This window comes from Perognathus longimembris, chromosome 1 (genome assembly GCF_023159225.1).
Source record: "Perognathus longimembris pacificus isolate PPM17 chromosome 1, ASM2315922v1, whole genome shotgun sequence".
NCBI lineage: Eukaryota > Metazoa > Chordata > Mammalia > Rodentia > Heteromyidae > Perognathus > Perognathus longimembris.
Window position 1 is genome coordinate 153,080,404 of NC_063161.1, and position 17,267 is coordinate 153,097,670.

At 43.7% G+C, this 17,267-nt stretch overlaps 1 protein-coding gene across 9 annotated transcripts in view; it reads right to left on the reverse strand.

The window, feature by feature from the left end:
• Window positions 1-17,267, reverse strand: part of Dennd1a (DENN domain containing 1A) — a 453,328-nt gene that overhangs the window by 130,128 nt on the left and 305,933 nt on the right. For all 9 annotated transcript variants that reach the window (XM_048342185.1, XM_048342167.1, XM_048342121.1 and 6 more), the window contains one exon: window positions 10,214-10,339. In XM_048342185.1, the coding sequence (XP_048198142.1) occupies window positions 10,214-10,339 (126 nt within the window). The remainder of the gene's footprint in view (window positions 1-10,213; window positions 10,340-17,267) is intronic.

Consider the following 17,267-nt stretch of genomic DNA (forward strand, 5'->3'; position numbering starts at 1 on the left):
CTCATATTTCTCAATTACATTTTCTTTCATGAGTGTGTATGCACATGCATGTGCAAGTGTGTACATGCGTGTCTGTGCCAGTACTGGGGTTTCAACTCAGAGCCTGAGCACAGTCCTTTAGCTAAAAGCCAGTGTTCTACTACTTGAGCCATAGCACCATTTCTGGCTTTTTGTGGCTAGATGATCCTCAGATCTCAATCTTCTGAGAAGCTAGGGTTACAGGTATGAGCACTGGTACTTGGCATTTTTATGCATTAAAAACATGATTCTAGGGCTGGGAATATGGCCTAGTGGTAGGGTGCTTGCCTCGTGTACATGGAGCCTGGGTCCAATTCCTCAGCACCACATACATAGAAAAAGCCGGAAGTGGCACTGTGGCTCAAGTGGTAGAGTATTGTTAGCCTTGAGCAAAAAGAAGCCAGGGACAGTGCTCAGGCCCTGAGTTCAAGCCCCAGGACTGGCAAAAAACAAAACAAGCAAAAAAATGATTCTGAAGTGTTTCCAAATTTTAAACACTTGCAAGATACCTACCACCCTCATTTGTCAGTGTTGGCAAGCAATAACATGATCCTCCAATATTAAAGGAAGTAACTAAGTATGTGATTCCATTCAAATCTTTTAGTAGTATTTGACATGAAAGACATACTCTGATGGTTAGTTGAAGAGACAGGACTAAGAGGTTGTTTTGCATGGTCACAGGTACCCTGACACTTGCTGAACCAGCATGGAAACTACTGTTCTAGAATGTGTAATCTATTCTCCTTCTCTGCCTTTCTATCTTCCTGTCACCCAGAAATGGTTGCTGTCATTTAACTACGACCTACTCAGCAGGCTTTGTGCTAGTGTTTTACAGACATCTTTTTTTTTTTTTCTCAATAGTCCTACAGGGGAGGTGCAATTTCCATTTTCTGAGTGATAACACTGAGGATGAGTGACTTCAAATAGAATCAAAACCTGGGTAGCTTCTGAGGCTATCCTCTGTCTGTCACACCTGATAGCCTCCTTGGCTATCCAGCTTCAGTGGGCCTCCCAGAGACCCAGTGGTGTAAGCACCTCCCTTTATTCCCTCTTCTTCTTCTTCTTCTTCTTTTTTTTTTTTGGCCAGTCCTGGGGCTTGGACTCAGGGCTTGAGCACTGTCCCTGGCTTCTTTTTGCTCAAGGCTAACACTCTGCCACTTGAGCCACCGCGCCACTTCTGGCCGTTTTCTGTATATGTGGTGCTGGGGAATTGAACCCAGGGCCTCATGTATAGGAGACAAGCACTCCACTCTTGCCACTAGGCCATACCCCCAGCCCCCTATTCCCTCTTCTTGATGGAACATGATTTTGACTTTGGATGGCCCACTAAACAAGAAAAAAATGGTCACTGGTAGTTTACTAGCCCTTTCGGCAGTCTACTCCAGACTCCAGCTAGTACATCTATGTAGCTCAGGCTGGTAGGTTCTTGTCTTATTCACTATCTACTTGCCTGAAATGGATGAGAAGATAAGAAAGTCTTTGTTGTTGTTGTTGTTTTGTTGCCAGCCCTGGGGCATGGACTCAGGGCCTGAGCGCTGTCTCTGGCTTCTTTTTGCTCAAGGCTAGCACTCTACCTCTTGAGCCACAGAGCCACTTCCAGCTTTTTCTGTATATGTGGTATTGAGGAATCGAACCCAGGGCTTCATGTATATAAGGTGAGCACTTTACCACTAGGCCATATTCCCAGCCCCATAAGAAAGTCTTTTACCAAGTTTTTCTAGAGAACATTTGAGGCAACTCATCAATGCTACACAAAGACACATATCCATGTAGCAAAAGCACATGCTCAGTGCAGAAAACAGTTTGGTGGTTCCTCAAAAAGTTCACCACAGAGGCAGGGGCATGACTCAGTGGTAGAACACTTAGCTACCATACATAAATCTCTGGGTTTGCACTTCAGTACCACACAACCAAATCAAACAAAATAAAAACAAAGTTGTTGTTTTTAAAGAAAAATATATTTCAATCAATTAAAAAAAACACCCAAGCTTACCACTTTGTAACTCATGCAGAATACATTTTTAAGCAATAATAATATTGTTAAACACAGAATTTCCATATGACCCAGCAATTCCACTCCCAGGTATATATCCACAAGAAACTGAGACTAGGCATTCAGACCAATACTTGAATACAAACATCCACAACAGCATTATTCACCAAAGCCCAACAGTGGAAACTTACATGTCCATCAATAGGTAAATGGATAAAAGAAAATGAGGTCTACTATACAGTAAGTAGAACATCATTCAGTATTAAAAAGAGATGAATTTTTTGGATTCAAGCTGCAACTTCGATGAACCTTAAAAACATTATGCTAAGTGAAGTAAGCCTGACATGAAAAGACATAAATAGTGTATAATTCCACTTCTATGAAATGCCTACCACAGGCAAATCCATAGAAACAGCAGGTAGGTTAGAGGTCAGCAAGCACTGGAGAGGCAGAAGTGGGGAATTATTGCTCAATGGACAGAAAGTGTCTGTCTGGAATGATGAAAATAGTAGTGATGGTTGCACAATACTGTGAATGTAATTAATACAACTGAACTGTATTTCCCACAATTGGAGAGAGAGAGAGAGAGAGAGAGAGAGAGAGAGAGAGAGAGAGAGAGAGAGAGAGAGAGAGAGAGAGAGAGGACTTAAGTCGGAGCTGGGTTCCATTCCCAATTCTACTCAAGCTGTGTGGAAAATTACAAACCCTGAGCATGGGCTCCCAGGAATAGAAACCATTCACTTCCAGGATACACCTCCCCTCTGCCCTTCCCATGGGTTTCTCACCTTGCTGTACAATACATGGTCTCTTATGATGCCTCCATCCTCGTTTAGCACATCCCTTCTGTATGTTCTGGGAATCCTCTGCTTTTGTGGAAGGCAGGGAGCACCTACCAGCCCATTCAGGGCTCTTCATACACACCATTCCAAGCTCCTCTCTGCATAATGGAATTTACCTCCTCATAACATCACCACTAGTTTGCCTTTACATCACAGGCTCCTGCATACACACACTTGCACTCAGACTTTCTTGCACTCAGAAAGCTTCAAACTTTAACATTGCAATGCCCAATATAGAAGTGTGGTCATGGTAAGATTCCTATTCTGAATGGAATATTCTCTAGCAATGTAGAAGTACTAATGAGGTCACTTTAAACAGGGGCGGGGGGGGGGTTGAACTCTTTGCACCATGAGGAACAAGTAAATACATGTAAAGTCCAGTGGAACTACAGTAATGCCTTAAATTTTCTATTTAAAATCTTCTTCTCTTTTTCACTATACTATATAAACATAAACATAAATACAAGCTCTCCTTTTAAAAACCATGAGATCAATAGTGCTACTCAAGCAGGATACAAATGTATGTGGTACCTTTCCAATCTGCTTCAACATAGCCTCGTGCATTCATGCTTGAAAGCCAGGCTATCAATCTGCTTTTCTCTTAACTTCTGTGTCTTCAAGGGGTTTTAGGTGGATAAATGACTCAGCAGAATCATGTGCAAAACCAGGGCTTGTAGGTAGATGATACCTGTGCTCCTTCAGCCTGATTTAGAATGAACTGAGAAAGCAGGATGGAGTGAGCAGGCCATGACCTGTTTGCACAGCTTATTCACTGCCCTGGTCCCAGCACTCGCCCCTGTGGGCAGGGGTTGGCCCAGCCAGCAGGCAGGCCTCAAGAGGGCCAGGCAAGCTAGCTGATAAACAACTCCCACAGTGCCCCAATCAGACCAGCCTTTCCGCAGACACTGCACAGAACAGAATACTCCTTTGAGCTCCCAAGACCATGGACTCTGATCTCTGATCTGACATTTCCTAAGGACTGAAATGGCCACACAAGGGGGATGTGTCTTCATAGGCATCACCTTAAGACAACTTCACGTAGCAGAAATACAAAGCTCCAAGCAGAAAAAGGGAGAAATGAAAGCACACCAATCTCTTTTCAAAAGGTCTTTAAAATGGAGACTAGTGTGATAGGAAATGTTTTTCAAAGGAGGTAGGTTAGTCTTACTCGATTTCATGATGATATAATTTTAAACAAAGGAGTAAGGTAAAAGATTCTTTAAAAAATTTATTCATTCTCCCTAGGAGGGAGAAAGGAGACCATTCAAGGCAACTTCAAGAATCACACTGCTGTGCGCACCCTCCCAAAGTTGCCATTTTCTACCAGAGAAAGGATCCTTGGCCTAGCAATTAAAATCATTTGTCTTTTATCCCCTTCTTGCCAAAAAGGACCCCAGCCCTAACTAGTTAATCCCCAACACACACTGCTACTCCCAGAGTTGCCTGGCAACTGCTAGGAGGCGTGTCAGAGAGCAAGAAAGGCCTAAATAAATGAGCTGGAGCCTGGACTGCGCTTGACATGGATAAAGGAGGTTTCTCCGAATGGGGCTTCCTGGCTGCTTGTGGTTCTGTCACTTAAGTAAAGAAGAACAAGTTGGCTTGGCCAATACTGTTAAATGTCTTGGGCTTTGCATCTGATATTCTCCAGGTGACTGAAAAATGGGTCACATGCCCTTGTGATTTGCAGACACCCTCCCCGCTGCCAGGCAAGCAGCAACCTCCAAAGCCTACAGCAGACAAGGCAGGAAACAATGTTTGTACGTATGCTGAACCCAGGCTCAATGCCAGGCACTGCCTCCAACACCTCTCTGTTCCTTCATTACTTTTGCCCATTCTTCCCATCCATTATTCCAAAATCCACTCGCTAGCGCCTACATACTGTGCCATGCTCTGTGCCTGGCGCAGAAAATACAGAGAAAGAATTAAGATGGAACATACTGGAACAAAGAGAGGCAGGGGTGTGTGGTGGAACTCTGTCTTGGAGTGAGGCCCACCTGAGTGTCTCCTGGTTCTCATAAGAAGTCACTGCCAGTTGGAGCTTCCATCCCCATGGAGTTGAATGGGCTCCAGTATTGTGGGAGGCTACTGAGGAAGTGGTAGACTTGGCTGTAGCCCGACAGCCTTGTTGTCTCATTGTCTCACTTCCTGAACTTAGGGAGATCTCTGAAACATCTCTTCTGGCCCCAAAGAAATAACACCACCCTGGGCCAAGCCCACATGTGCCCCACAGACCTGCAGATAGAGAGAATCAAGCTGCTCCCAGAACAGGGCTGGGCTCAGCAAAAGGGCCCTTTCCCTCTGGACAAAGCTCTAGATCTTCCTAGCCAGTGGCATTATGAATTTTTCCGAGTAGGAAAGGAAGGCTGGAAGCCAGGGGTGCAGCAGAGGAGGAATGGCCCATCTGCACCCCTCAGGCCAGGACTTGCACTCTCTACAAAGAGGCTGGCAAGATGGCATGGCCAAGTGGGAGTGGCCCACTAAGGTGCTTTTAGCAGTCCTTGAGCTAGGCATAATTATGCTACAATACAATCAGGAAAGGAAGGGACCATACATCCATGTCTGAAAAGGAAACTGAGGCTAAGAACAAAGGAACCTGCTCAGGTTTACCAGCTGGCAGCAGCAGAGTAAAAATAAGTGGCTCAAGTCTGTTTTCCCATTTTCAGGACAAGAAAACATGCTATGACTAAGGGAACTGGTGTCCCATGATGGTAACCATCGGCCCAAGGTGGGAAGCCACCACTCCATAACCATGTGGCAAGCACCCCAAATACCACCAAACAGTGAGGAGGAGAGAGCCCAAGGGGAAGTGACTGTGACTAGCTGTCATCCTCTGCCTTGGGGGCACTGCCCTGCATAGCGTCCACCACCTGTTTCTCCCTTGCTGGATATGAAGGCCTCAAAAACACCTGGATGCTTTGACCCAATAAATCTACATAGGAGAATGTGCCTAAGGAAATCTCTGAGACCGTGTCTGAAGATGTAGATAAGATGTAAACCCACTGTGGTTTAAAATCATGACCATCAAAAAGAACAGAAAAGAACAGCTGGGTGCTAGTGGCTTACACCTATAATACTAGCTGCTCAGGAGGCCGAAATGTGAGGATCATGGTCTAAAGCCAGCCTGGGAAGGAAGGTCCATGAGACTCTTATCTCCAACTAATCACAGAAAAAGCTGGAAGTGGCACTGTGGCTCAAATGGTAGAGTGCTAGCCTTGAGCAAAATGAAGCTCAGGGAAGGTGCCCAGGCCCTGAGTTCAAGCCCCAGGACCAGCAAAAAACCACCAAAAAACAAACAAAAACACACACACACACACAAAAACCCAAAACAAAACCCAGAACTGGGATAATGTGATGAGTGTTGGTACAGATTTGGGGGTCACAAAAACTTGATAAAAATTCATGAGCCAGATATAGTGACTTATGCATGTAATTCTAACTACTCAGGAGGCTGAGACTGCAAAGATAGTGCGTGGTTCAAGCTCATGAGACCCCATTTTCAACAGAAAAAGTTCTGGTCCCAGCTTTGGTAGGAAGTGTAAATAAGCAGGAAGATGGTTTGTCTAGGCATGCCTGGGCAAAAAGTGAGACCCTTTCTCAAAAATGACCAGAACAAAAAGGAGTAGAAGCATGGCTCAAGTAGTAGAATCCTAGCAAATGCAAGGTCCTGATTTCCAAATCCAATTATCACCATATACACACAAAAATCTGTGAGTAGGGCCGATGCAGTTTTCTTTCTGAAAGCCTCTTATGTGGCTATGATCCATGGTGCTGGGGAGAATCACAGGGGCCACCTACTGCTATCAATGGTGTTTAGGAAGAGTTTTCATGTGATGTAAGTGTTTACATATATTAAAAGGCAAAAGCAAACTACTAAGTGGAGTACTGGATTGCTTTGTCGGGGATCTCCGAATGTCCTAAGATGTTGATCAATGGTCAAACAAAACGAATCAAGAGCAAACCAAAGATCCTCGTGCCTGGTTCGAAGAGTGACAATATGGAATTCAAATTCCAGATGATGGGAGTGTGGTACCTCCCACATCTAGGTCTCTGTAGCCTTCAACCCAGAACAGGTGTGATGTGTCCTTTCAGTGCTGTAGCAAAACACAGGGCTTGCACATGCTAGGCAGGTGCCCTACCACTAAGCTACATTCCTTAGCTCAACAGACATTATTTTATAGCCAGAGGAACAATTAAACGATGATTGGCTCCACAGGGAGGTCTTTCTGTCCCCTCAGCACTGTGCTGCCCACCACCCTGTCAGTATCACCCAAGACATCATTCTCCCCGCTACAGAGCCATGGCCATTCCCTCTTCTCACACTCATATGTGCTCTGCAGTCACTTTAATGGATCCTCCAAACAGTCCTACATGGGGAATGTCATTACTCCATTTCTTTTTTTAAGATGGAGAGACTTCAAAAACCAAACTTATGACTTAGAAACCACCTAGATAACATGGTGCTGTTACCTAGGTTCAATGCTTGATTGGAAAATTTGGGGCTAAACAGTGGCCTTGCAGAAAAGTCATTCTGGTATGTAAGGTATACAAATGAGACTCAAAGTGACAAATCTGCCATAGTCTATTGATTCTAAGATGAAAGTTTCTCCTCATTGTTATATCTGAAATCCAATGCATCTTATAACTGATGGAATCTTTTAATTATGACTGGAAGTACTCTGTGTGTATGTGTGTGTGCGTGTATGCATGCGCGCATGCACACTCTGGGGCTTGAACTCAGGGCTGTGTGCTCTTGCTTGGTCTTTTCACTCACAGGTGGCACTGTACCACTTAAGTCACACCTTTTTGTTAGGTAACTAGAGATAAAAATCATCTGCCTGGGCTGGCCCTGATCCTTGATCTTTGGATCTCACCCTTATGAGTAGCTAGGATTATAGTCATGAGAGTATTTTCCCTCCCCCACCTCCCTTCTCCTTCTCTCTTTTTCTTTCTTTTTGGTTGTGGGCTTGAACTCAGGGCCTAGGCACTGTCCTTGAGCTTTTATGCTCAAGGCTAGCACTCTACGACTTTGAGCCATAGCTCCATTTCCAGTTTTCTAATGGTTCATTGGAGATAGAGTCTCATGGACTTTCCTGCTCAGTCTGGCTTTGAACCATGATCCTCAGATCTCAGCCTCCTGAATAGCTACACTTACAGATGTGAGCCACCAGCACTGGGTACACTTTCTTCCTTAATACTGACTACAATAATGGTATATCTTAGAATTAAATGGCAGCTTAGATTTAAGGAAACATGCCAAAATCATTATTTATCTTCCAATACTGCTGTTAATGGCTGTGTAACATCCCATCATGTGGATATACTTTAAGTTATTTTCCTCAGATATCCATCATGATCCATCATGATCCATCATGATCACTTAGTGGGCTCCAGTGTTTTACCAGTACAAATCCTGCTGTGAACGCCATGGAATTACATTGTCCCTCTTGCTATCAGTGTCCTTCCTATTTCTGGATTTGGTCATTACTTCCTTTGTGGTGCCTTTTCCTATTGCAAGCACCTGTAGGTTCTCCTCTGAGTCCCCACAATGTCCCTCTAACTAGTCTCTCTACCTCTAGCTTTCCTTTCCCTCCATCATTGTCTTGCTGCACAAATCTGACAGGTACAGCACATTTTTGTTCCCTACAGGGAATCCAAAGCTGCCCAATCTAGCTCCAACTTCTGTCACAGCCCCATCTCCTGTTTAAAACCACCAGCCACGAAAGGACAACCCAACCTGCCAGCCTCTGCTTGTTCAGTCAGCCCCAGGCCCACACAGGGAGGGGAGTGCCTGTCTTCCCTCTCCAAGCTTTACTCTGCAAACCATTTATGTTTACCTTTCTTACGAAATACTTTAAGCTCATTTGATCCGCACAACAACCTGGAGATGTAGAAAGAACAAGGTAGTCTTATCCACACTTAGCAGGTAAAGAAATAGACTAAGTGACTTGCACTTTTATACTTCTATGTAAAACTGAAGAAGTACAGAACCAGGATTCAAACTTCTGGGCTTCTTTTTTTTTTTTTTTTTTTGCCAGTCCTGGGCCTTGGACTCAGGGCCTGAGCACTGTCCCTGGCTTCCTTTTGCTCAAGGCTAGCACTCTGCCACCTGAGCCACAGCGCCACTTCTGGCCGTTTTCTATTTATGTGGTGCTGGGGAATTGAACCCAGGGATTCATGTATACGAGGCAAGCACTCTTGCCACTAGGCCATATCCCCAGCCCCCTGGGCTTCTTTCTTTAAATCCACATGGCACCTCACAGGGACAGGTGCCCATATCTTAGAAAATTCTCCATGGAACAATGTGTACCCAGTTCACCTCCGTATTGTATGTCAGATTCTACACATACATTACAACCAAGACAATGATCAGAGTGAAAACACTTCCAACCTGCGGATTCCTAGTCAGGAACCAGGAAAGGACTGAGCCAGTGGTTCTACTGTCCTTTCAGGGTGGGGAGATGACAGTACTTTTCTCTTACAACACCACAAGGTTGGCCTGGCCCAAGAGGATGACAAAAACCCAGAGCCACTTCCCTTGAAGACAAGCCAGCCATGGGAATTTGCTCTCGAGAAATAAGGGGACAAAAAGCAGAAACAGCACTGGTCTGCAAGCAGTGTGACCTGAGTGGATCCCTCACACCCCACTTGGGCTGGGCTGGGCATGCTTGCTCCTCAGCCAAGAGCATCAGGTGGGCTAAGCAAACAGTGAATTAGCTAAAAGCTTCTCACAAAATCAGGAGAAGTAGAACTTCCCTGACTTTTAGGGAAGACCCAATTTTTACAATGCATTGCTTCAAAAAGCCAGTGGGGGACATAGATTAAACTGAGGCTTAGAAAGGAGGAAGGACCATGCAGGAGGCTTACATAATCTCCTGCTCCTTCTTGTACGTTGTACTCACTTAAATCCTGACCATATACAGAAGCCACCAAGAAGCCCTAGGACACTGCTCTTCCTCAAGTACGGAAGAAAAGTCCCTTTGAGGGACAAGTGACAGCAGGGCACAGAGCAGAAGCTTTAGGACCTTTAGCAAGTCATTTTCTTCTCTTCTTTGAGACTCAGAGAAGGTAGTCCTGTGAGTACTCAGAGAGAGTGAGCAGTGAGGGTGAGGGACTGGCATCATATCTAACACACAAGCTGTACACTCTCCACTTCTTCCTTCATTGAAGCAGCAAGGGTCTCTCAAATGACACTTGGCCTCTTCATGCTAAGATGCCAGGTGAGACTAGGAATTCCTTACTGCAGACACTCTTAACACACTCTAACATTCTGTGTCTCGGTCTCTCTTTTTCACTCCTTTGAGGGAGTAAAAAGCTAGAGCCTTGACCAAACATGAACTTGGTCACACACCCATAGACTACTCACCGGCTCAATTTTCAATGCGTTTCGGTAGCTACCAAAGAAAGCAGCCTGGGCCTTGAGGAAGGCTCTGGCCACCCCGTCGCCTGTGGTTGTGGAGACCTTCTTCAGCCTGTTCTTCAGGGAAGAGATCTAGTAATGGAGAGAAAGGAAACACAGTTTGAGGGCAGGCTGCAGGAGGGGGTAGCTTTGATAGACTATCAGGAGAAGTACTTACCACTGAGCCACACCACCAGTCCCAAGGACATTTACTGAAACTATTCTTCAAGTACTTACTATGTGCTACCTAAGCACTTTCACAGAAAAATCTCTAATTTTTCCTTCAACAGTTCTATAAGGAAGGAATTGGTGTTCCTGTTTGTCTGAGTGAAATGGGTTCTGAGAAGATAGTTACACACCTAGGAACAAATCCAAGATGGAATTTGAATTTAAGTCTTATAACTTGAGTCCAACTATGCAAAAACTTTTAGTTCTAATTCCCTCTTTAAGTTACTTACAAATATTAGCAAATAGAAGGTTAATTTATATACCTCACACATCACATTCTAAAGTAATAGTGGCACCTTATGAAAACATCCTTAACAGGTTAAAACAAAATAAACAAGAAATGGTAATAAGAAAAAGGTAAAGAAGTCAGGACCTGATTAATATGTAAATATAAGATGTAAGTCTCACATGGTGGCTAAAGATAGAGATCAAATTTGAATTAAGGGTCTCCTAGTAGCCAAAGCTAGAGAGGAACCTGAAATTGGTCAAGATTCCCTGGTCCATGTGTTATAAACAAATCAGCAGCTCAAGGGCTGCTAGTATCACACTATTTCCAATGTATTCTTCATTTATCTCAGGATGCTATTCTACATAAACTTCAGAGTGCCCCATTCATATTATATTCCATTTGCATGGTACCCTGTAATTATGTAATGTGGTGACATGAATCATTCATGCACATCACAAATACTTATTATCTTCTATATGCTCAGGACTATTTTATTTTGTGCTGGTCCTGGGGCTTGAACTCAGGGCTTGGGTGCTATCCCTGAGCTTTTGTGCTCAAGGCTAAAAAAAGGCCACGAGTCACAACTCCACCTCTGGATTTTTGGTGGTTAACTAGAGATAAGAGTCTCATGAACTTTCCTTCCCAGGCTGACTTTGAACTGTGATCCCCAGATCTTAGCCTCCTGAGTAGCTAGAATTACAGACATGTGCCATCAGCCCTAGCTTGCTCAGAACTATTATAGCTGCTGAGGAAACCAGGCATGACCTTGTTTTCATTCAGATGACAGAAAAAAAATACCCATGTGACATTGTTTCTACGTAGGTCTGCTAACAGAATCTGCCAAGAATGCCAGGAGAGCCTTCTGAAGGAAAAGAGGTTTAGACTAAGAACTGAAGGACAAATTAAAGCATTTAACTAGGCAGAAAGAGATGAGAACTGGGGACTACTGTGCAAAAACCCTGAAGTAAGGAGCACAGAGAATAGAATCAATTGGGCTTCCACAGAGAGAACAAGGGGGAAGATGGCTTAAGATGAAGCTAGAGGTGGCAGGGTCAGAGGGCTCTTCCTTTATTTTGAGAAAAAGACAGCTACTGGCCACTCCCCAGCACATGAGGAACATATCTCAGGGAATCCAATGCTGTAAAGGGTTTAGATATGACTTACCTATGTTCTGGCACTATTTACAGATAACTCTTTGAATAAGGCTTAAGGATAAAACAGAAAATTAGGTTTAGGTGATCCATTAAATCATCTATAAATCTGCAGTAGTAATTCTCCTGGGCATAGGATCCGCATCTTTCCTTAAGAGTCCCCCAGATGCTTATGAGCCGATAAACATTAACCATCACTGACCTGGGATAGACTACATACACTACAGAAATGGTCCATGGATATTATGTGTTGCTGCTAAGGAATTTGTTCATTTATTTAGTTGGTCTGTTCATGTCAATGCCGGGAAAGAATGCAAGGCCTCATGTATGCTAAGCAAGTATTTTACCATTGAGTTACATATCCCCAGCCTCGACAAGGGAACTTAAAAAGTTCAGGCAGCTTTTTGAGATATATTTCACTTATCAGAAAACTCATTCATTGAAAATATATAGTATTGAGTGGTTTTTAGTATATTCACAACTCAGACAACTATCACTATTATTAGAAGTGATGGTTCAACATCCCCTAAAAGAAACCACATTATATGCTACCCCCACCAATTCTATCTCATACTAGCCCAAAGCAACTATTAACCTGCTGCCCCTTTCTATGGACTTGACCATTCTGGACACTTCATATAAATGGAATCACACAATAGATAGTCTAAAATGATTGAATTTTCTTCCACTTAGCACAACAGTCATTATAAACCAGCTTTATTCATGTCGTAACATGTAGGAGAATTTAATTCCTTTTTAAGGCTAAATAATATTTCACTGTTCCATCTATAGCACGCCTTATTTACCTGCTCATTAGTTCCTCCTTTTGGGTGATTACCAGTAACGCTGCCACGAGAAGTCATGTACAAGTTTTTGTGCAGAATCAGCACAGATTTTTGAGGTGAGACCCTCGATAGCAAAAACTGTCCATTGCCAGACCTTGTGTGTGTGCTAAAGATAAGCTAAAAAGCCAAGTAAAGTCTCAGAGTCTAGTGCTCAGTGAGCCACTCAGCCGAGAACTCACATGCAGCTGCCACAGGATGTGTTGCCCACAGTGTAAACTGAGAGATGGTCAGGAACAATGGGAAGAAGTATGAGACTGCCTTCCTCACCACTGCACACAGGTGAGCCAAGTTCCTCTGAAAGCCACAGTCTCAGCCCTAAGGATAGAACTAATGTGCAGTGTCTCCCCTTTCTGGAAGCCATGAGCCCCAACACCACAGTGATGAGAGCCTGAGGAGTGAAGCAGGCTGCTTGGTACATGGGTACTCTGATGTGGACTTTCAACTTGAAATAGAAATAGGAAAAAGCAACAAGCTTTATTAAACTGTTAAAAAAAATATTACCCACCCCCAAATAATAAAAATCTTGCCCTACTTGATGACTAGGGTGACATTTCCATCCTTTGAAATGGGGCAAGCCACTGTCGCTCTTCTGGTTCCTCAAAGGCCTTGGGCCACCTGGGCCGTAGATTATTCCTCATTTAACCTTCCCTGGCCTTTCCCTTTCATTCAGAGGTGTTTAATTACCTTGGATTCACAAGCTGCACTTCAGGTGAGCCTCTCCTAATGGCCTCATTACCATTTTACACAAAGAAGGAGTCACTGATTGTAACTGAGCAAATAGGAGAGCGCCTTCCCGCCTGAAACTAACCAAGTGGTCCTGGGCTCCTGACATCCTGTGACCACCTAGGCCAAGACTTCTGAAGACCTCCATCATCCTGCCACACTGAGAAGCTTTTGTCTTGACCTGTCACCACTTCAAACTTTTGAAACTGCAAGTCTATGTGCATCTAATAGCTGGAGACAGCATTTGTCTTTTAAATAAAAGAGAGGGCAGAAAATGGGAGGCTTAACTAACCCACCATCAAACATCTAAAGCTGAACTTGAACCCTGAGGCCTCCTGCGGGTGCTGGTCACATCATTACATTGGGGCTCACCAAGGGTAATTTGGGGTGTTGGAAATGCTGGTGGGAATGGCTTCCTCCTTTAATCAGGTCATAGGAGGAAGACAGAAAACAAAGGTAAGAGGGTACAAAATTGCATTCATCTGCTCTCTTCTAAGGCTGCCCTCTGCCTCCTCTGTGTCTCATCTTTGTAACTACAGTGCCATCTAGCCAGCTCTTAGGTCAGATGTCAGATTCTGTACTTCTCCACCCCTCCACAACCATTCTCACATCTCATCAACACCACCCACATGGCCTGAGTCTGCCCTTGTCTCTCAGTGTCCAATGACCTTGGCCCTTTGAGGCCAAATTGATGGTGGCATTCCCTTGGGCTTTCTGCTTTCACTTTCTCCTCAATGCTCTCTGCCCACATGACTCTTCCACCAACCCTTTACTGGCCCATCCTTTGCCATCTCTCTTCCCCAGAGTAGATTGTGCAGGCAGGCATTCCTCAGTGGGCATTCTACCTGGTCTGTGGAGCGTTTACACGATGTTATTGAATTGCGCTCCAATTCATCCCAGTCATGTATCGCTAACCCTGACAGAGTTGTCTCTTGCCCCTCCTTGTGCTGTCTGTGGGCATGCATTTACCATTTGAAAGACCACCCAAGCATCCATCAATAGGGGGCCCATGAAACAAGTTGCATCACATCCTCACGATGAAATGCTGTGAAGCTGTTAGTAGCAGTATGCTAGAAATAGATATGGGAAAAAAAAGTTGAAAAATACTCTCAAATGAGAAAAATGTATTTCTACTATTATATAGTAATATGTATAACATGGATCATTTCAAACCCCATGTAAATGTACACACACTTAGTTGAAACCATAGGAAGATGCTTTCACTTTTTATTTTATACACTTGATTGTTTTGATTATCCCTTATAAAAAACATATGTTACTTCTATAATAAAAAATTAAAGTGAGGTATTTTTCTTTAACAGTCAAATTACCCATTGCCTTAGGGTAAGAGAAAGAGGCAACCCAGATGTCTCCCCATCTGTGAAGATGCCTCTGATGGCTAAGCCAGACTCTCGCCCCATCACCTTGACCACCGCCCCAGTTGGATCTACTGTGAGCTACAGACTCTTATACCTATTCTGCAAGCCAGGGGGCTGGAGGCATGTGCTTGACCCAGTGGGACCATTCCACACCATCTGCTGAATGCAAGAGCAAATGAACAAGTACTTCAACATGGTGAAAGGCATTTCTAGTAGTGGCACCTCTTCTTGAGGAAAGTCGAAGATCACATTATTTGTTGATGATTAATCATTAGAGGAAACTACTCATAACTGGAGAGAAGTAGACACACATGCCCTTCTGCAGAATGCATTGCTAAGACACAACCAAACTGCAAAGAAAATGAGCCTCTGGCTGATGCGTGAGTAAAAGGGAACAAGTCGGCCAGTGGACTCAGCAGGTAATAGATTGTACACTGTCCCTTTTGTACCCTGCCCTCACCCTGTACTTCCTTCACTTCTCCTAGCTTGGGCACGGATCAGGCTTTTCCTCGGGTCTCTTGGCTTCCGCTGCTCCTCCATCCCTTCTGGCTCCTTGCTTTATGGTTGCATCAGATTAGCCTAGGTCTAGGATCTGCAGCCTGGTTTCCTACTGTCTAAATCTTTTGCGCTTCAATTCCTTTGCTGGTAAATGCAATATTGGCAATTTATATACACTGTAAAGATTAAAATTTAGTGGATTTAAAATGGGTAATAGGTGTAGCAGAACTCTCAGCTTTTTTGTTTTGCTATTAGTTCAGATTTCATCTTTCAGCTACAACAATCTTTGAGCTGAGCTGGCATCTCTTCCTCTATTTTCTTTCTGACCTAATCCATCCACTGGATTATCTTCTGAAAACAAGAGGTTGAATCATGTCAGTCTCTTCCTGGGAACTTTTTACTGGCTCCCTACTGCTGATACAATAAAGTCCAAATTTCAAAGCCTTCTATGAGCTTTGATTCAAGTTCTCTTTCAAACTCTGTCTTCTACTTGATATCTGAGGTCTTAAAACCAGGATATATTTTTATTATATTCTCTAACAAAATCCTATCTATTTTTTAAAGTCTCTAACTTTCTGCAAGGCTTTCTTTCAGAACCAGCAGCTCTTTCTCAGAGCCCATGAGCCTCTCACTGACATTGGGTCTGCATGTCTGTATCTCATAGTACTGGTCATGGGCTGGGAACAGAGTCAGAGATGAACGAGGACTTGCAACTACACTTGCACAAACCAGATGTGAACAAGCTTACTACTGCTTCCAAAGGGCTTTCAGCATATTATTTAGCTCTTTACCTTCCTCATCCTAAGAATGAAGGTGATCTTTGCAATACATGGTAGCATTCAACAAGTGCAAGTTTATTTCTTCATCATTTGTTGCAACTTATGTACAAATTAAGGATGACACTATTAAGTGTTATGTCTAAGACACTTTTCCATCAGTGCTGCTACCTAAGACCTTTCAATGCACCATGCTACAGATAAAAGTCTCGGTCAAGCCTGGAAGGCCCCCATGGTCCAACTACAGCTTGGAAATACTGTATCTTCTGTTCAATGTTTTCCAATGGTAGAGCTGCTACTGACCACTTAAATGTGTTGTCCGCTATAACTGAGGAACTGAAAGTTTTATTCTATTTTAATCAGTGTAAACTAAAATAGCTACATGTGGATAATGGTTACCATACTTGATTATATAAGCCCTAAGTCAACCATTAGTTCTTCAGTTTCACCCCAACTAGACCAAGCTTTTCTTATTATATATGCCCTCACTGTATCTTTCCTTTACAGCAAGGGGCAATGGTACATTTGATAATGAGGTGACTCACATCTGTCTCTTCTAATAGACTGACCAGTCCAGGAGGACAGGGCTCCTGTATAGACTCAGTGGCACATAACACCCGAACCAGAGACACAGTTCTACAAGTCTGATTCAAGTCAGCAGTGCAGGGGGCCCTTCTCCTCTTCTGGGAGTTGTACTAACTGCTGGGATTAGAGTTCAGTTTTTGTTTTTGACCAATCATCCAGTAAACAGCTTCAGAGGGGCCAGAGAGTCACATTTCATTTTCCTTTAGGACTACACAAGTTGATCAAGTCTTCCTTTCCTGAGCAAACTAGACAACAAGGCCTGTTCCCAATCCTCTGGGGAAGTTCTAAGTCTGGAGTGGTCAGAGGGGCCAGAGACTTGTTTCTCCCCTCAGGGTACACAAACTTGACTCCTTTTGCCCTTTTTATACTGGCAATGAAAAAGATGACACAGTGTGTCTCCCTATGCCTTTGTTAGTTCTTGCCTTAAATACAAAGAAATCTTGATATGTAAGGCTCAACACAATGGAACTCTTTCTAGGAAAAAGAATTCCTTAGGAGAAAAAAAAACCCAGGAATTAATATGCATTAGACACTCTACTAGCTACCAAATACCTTGTCAAGTGTTTGCTACCTGGCACTAGGTTAGGATTTCAGAGCAACTGGACTT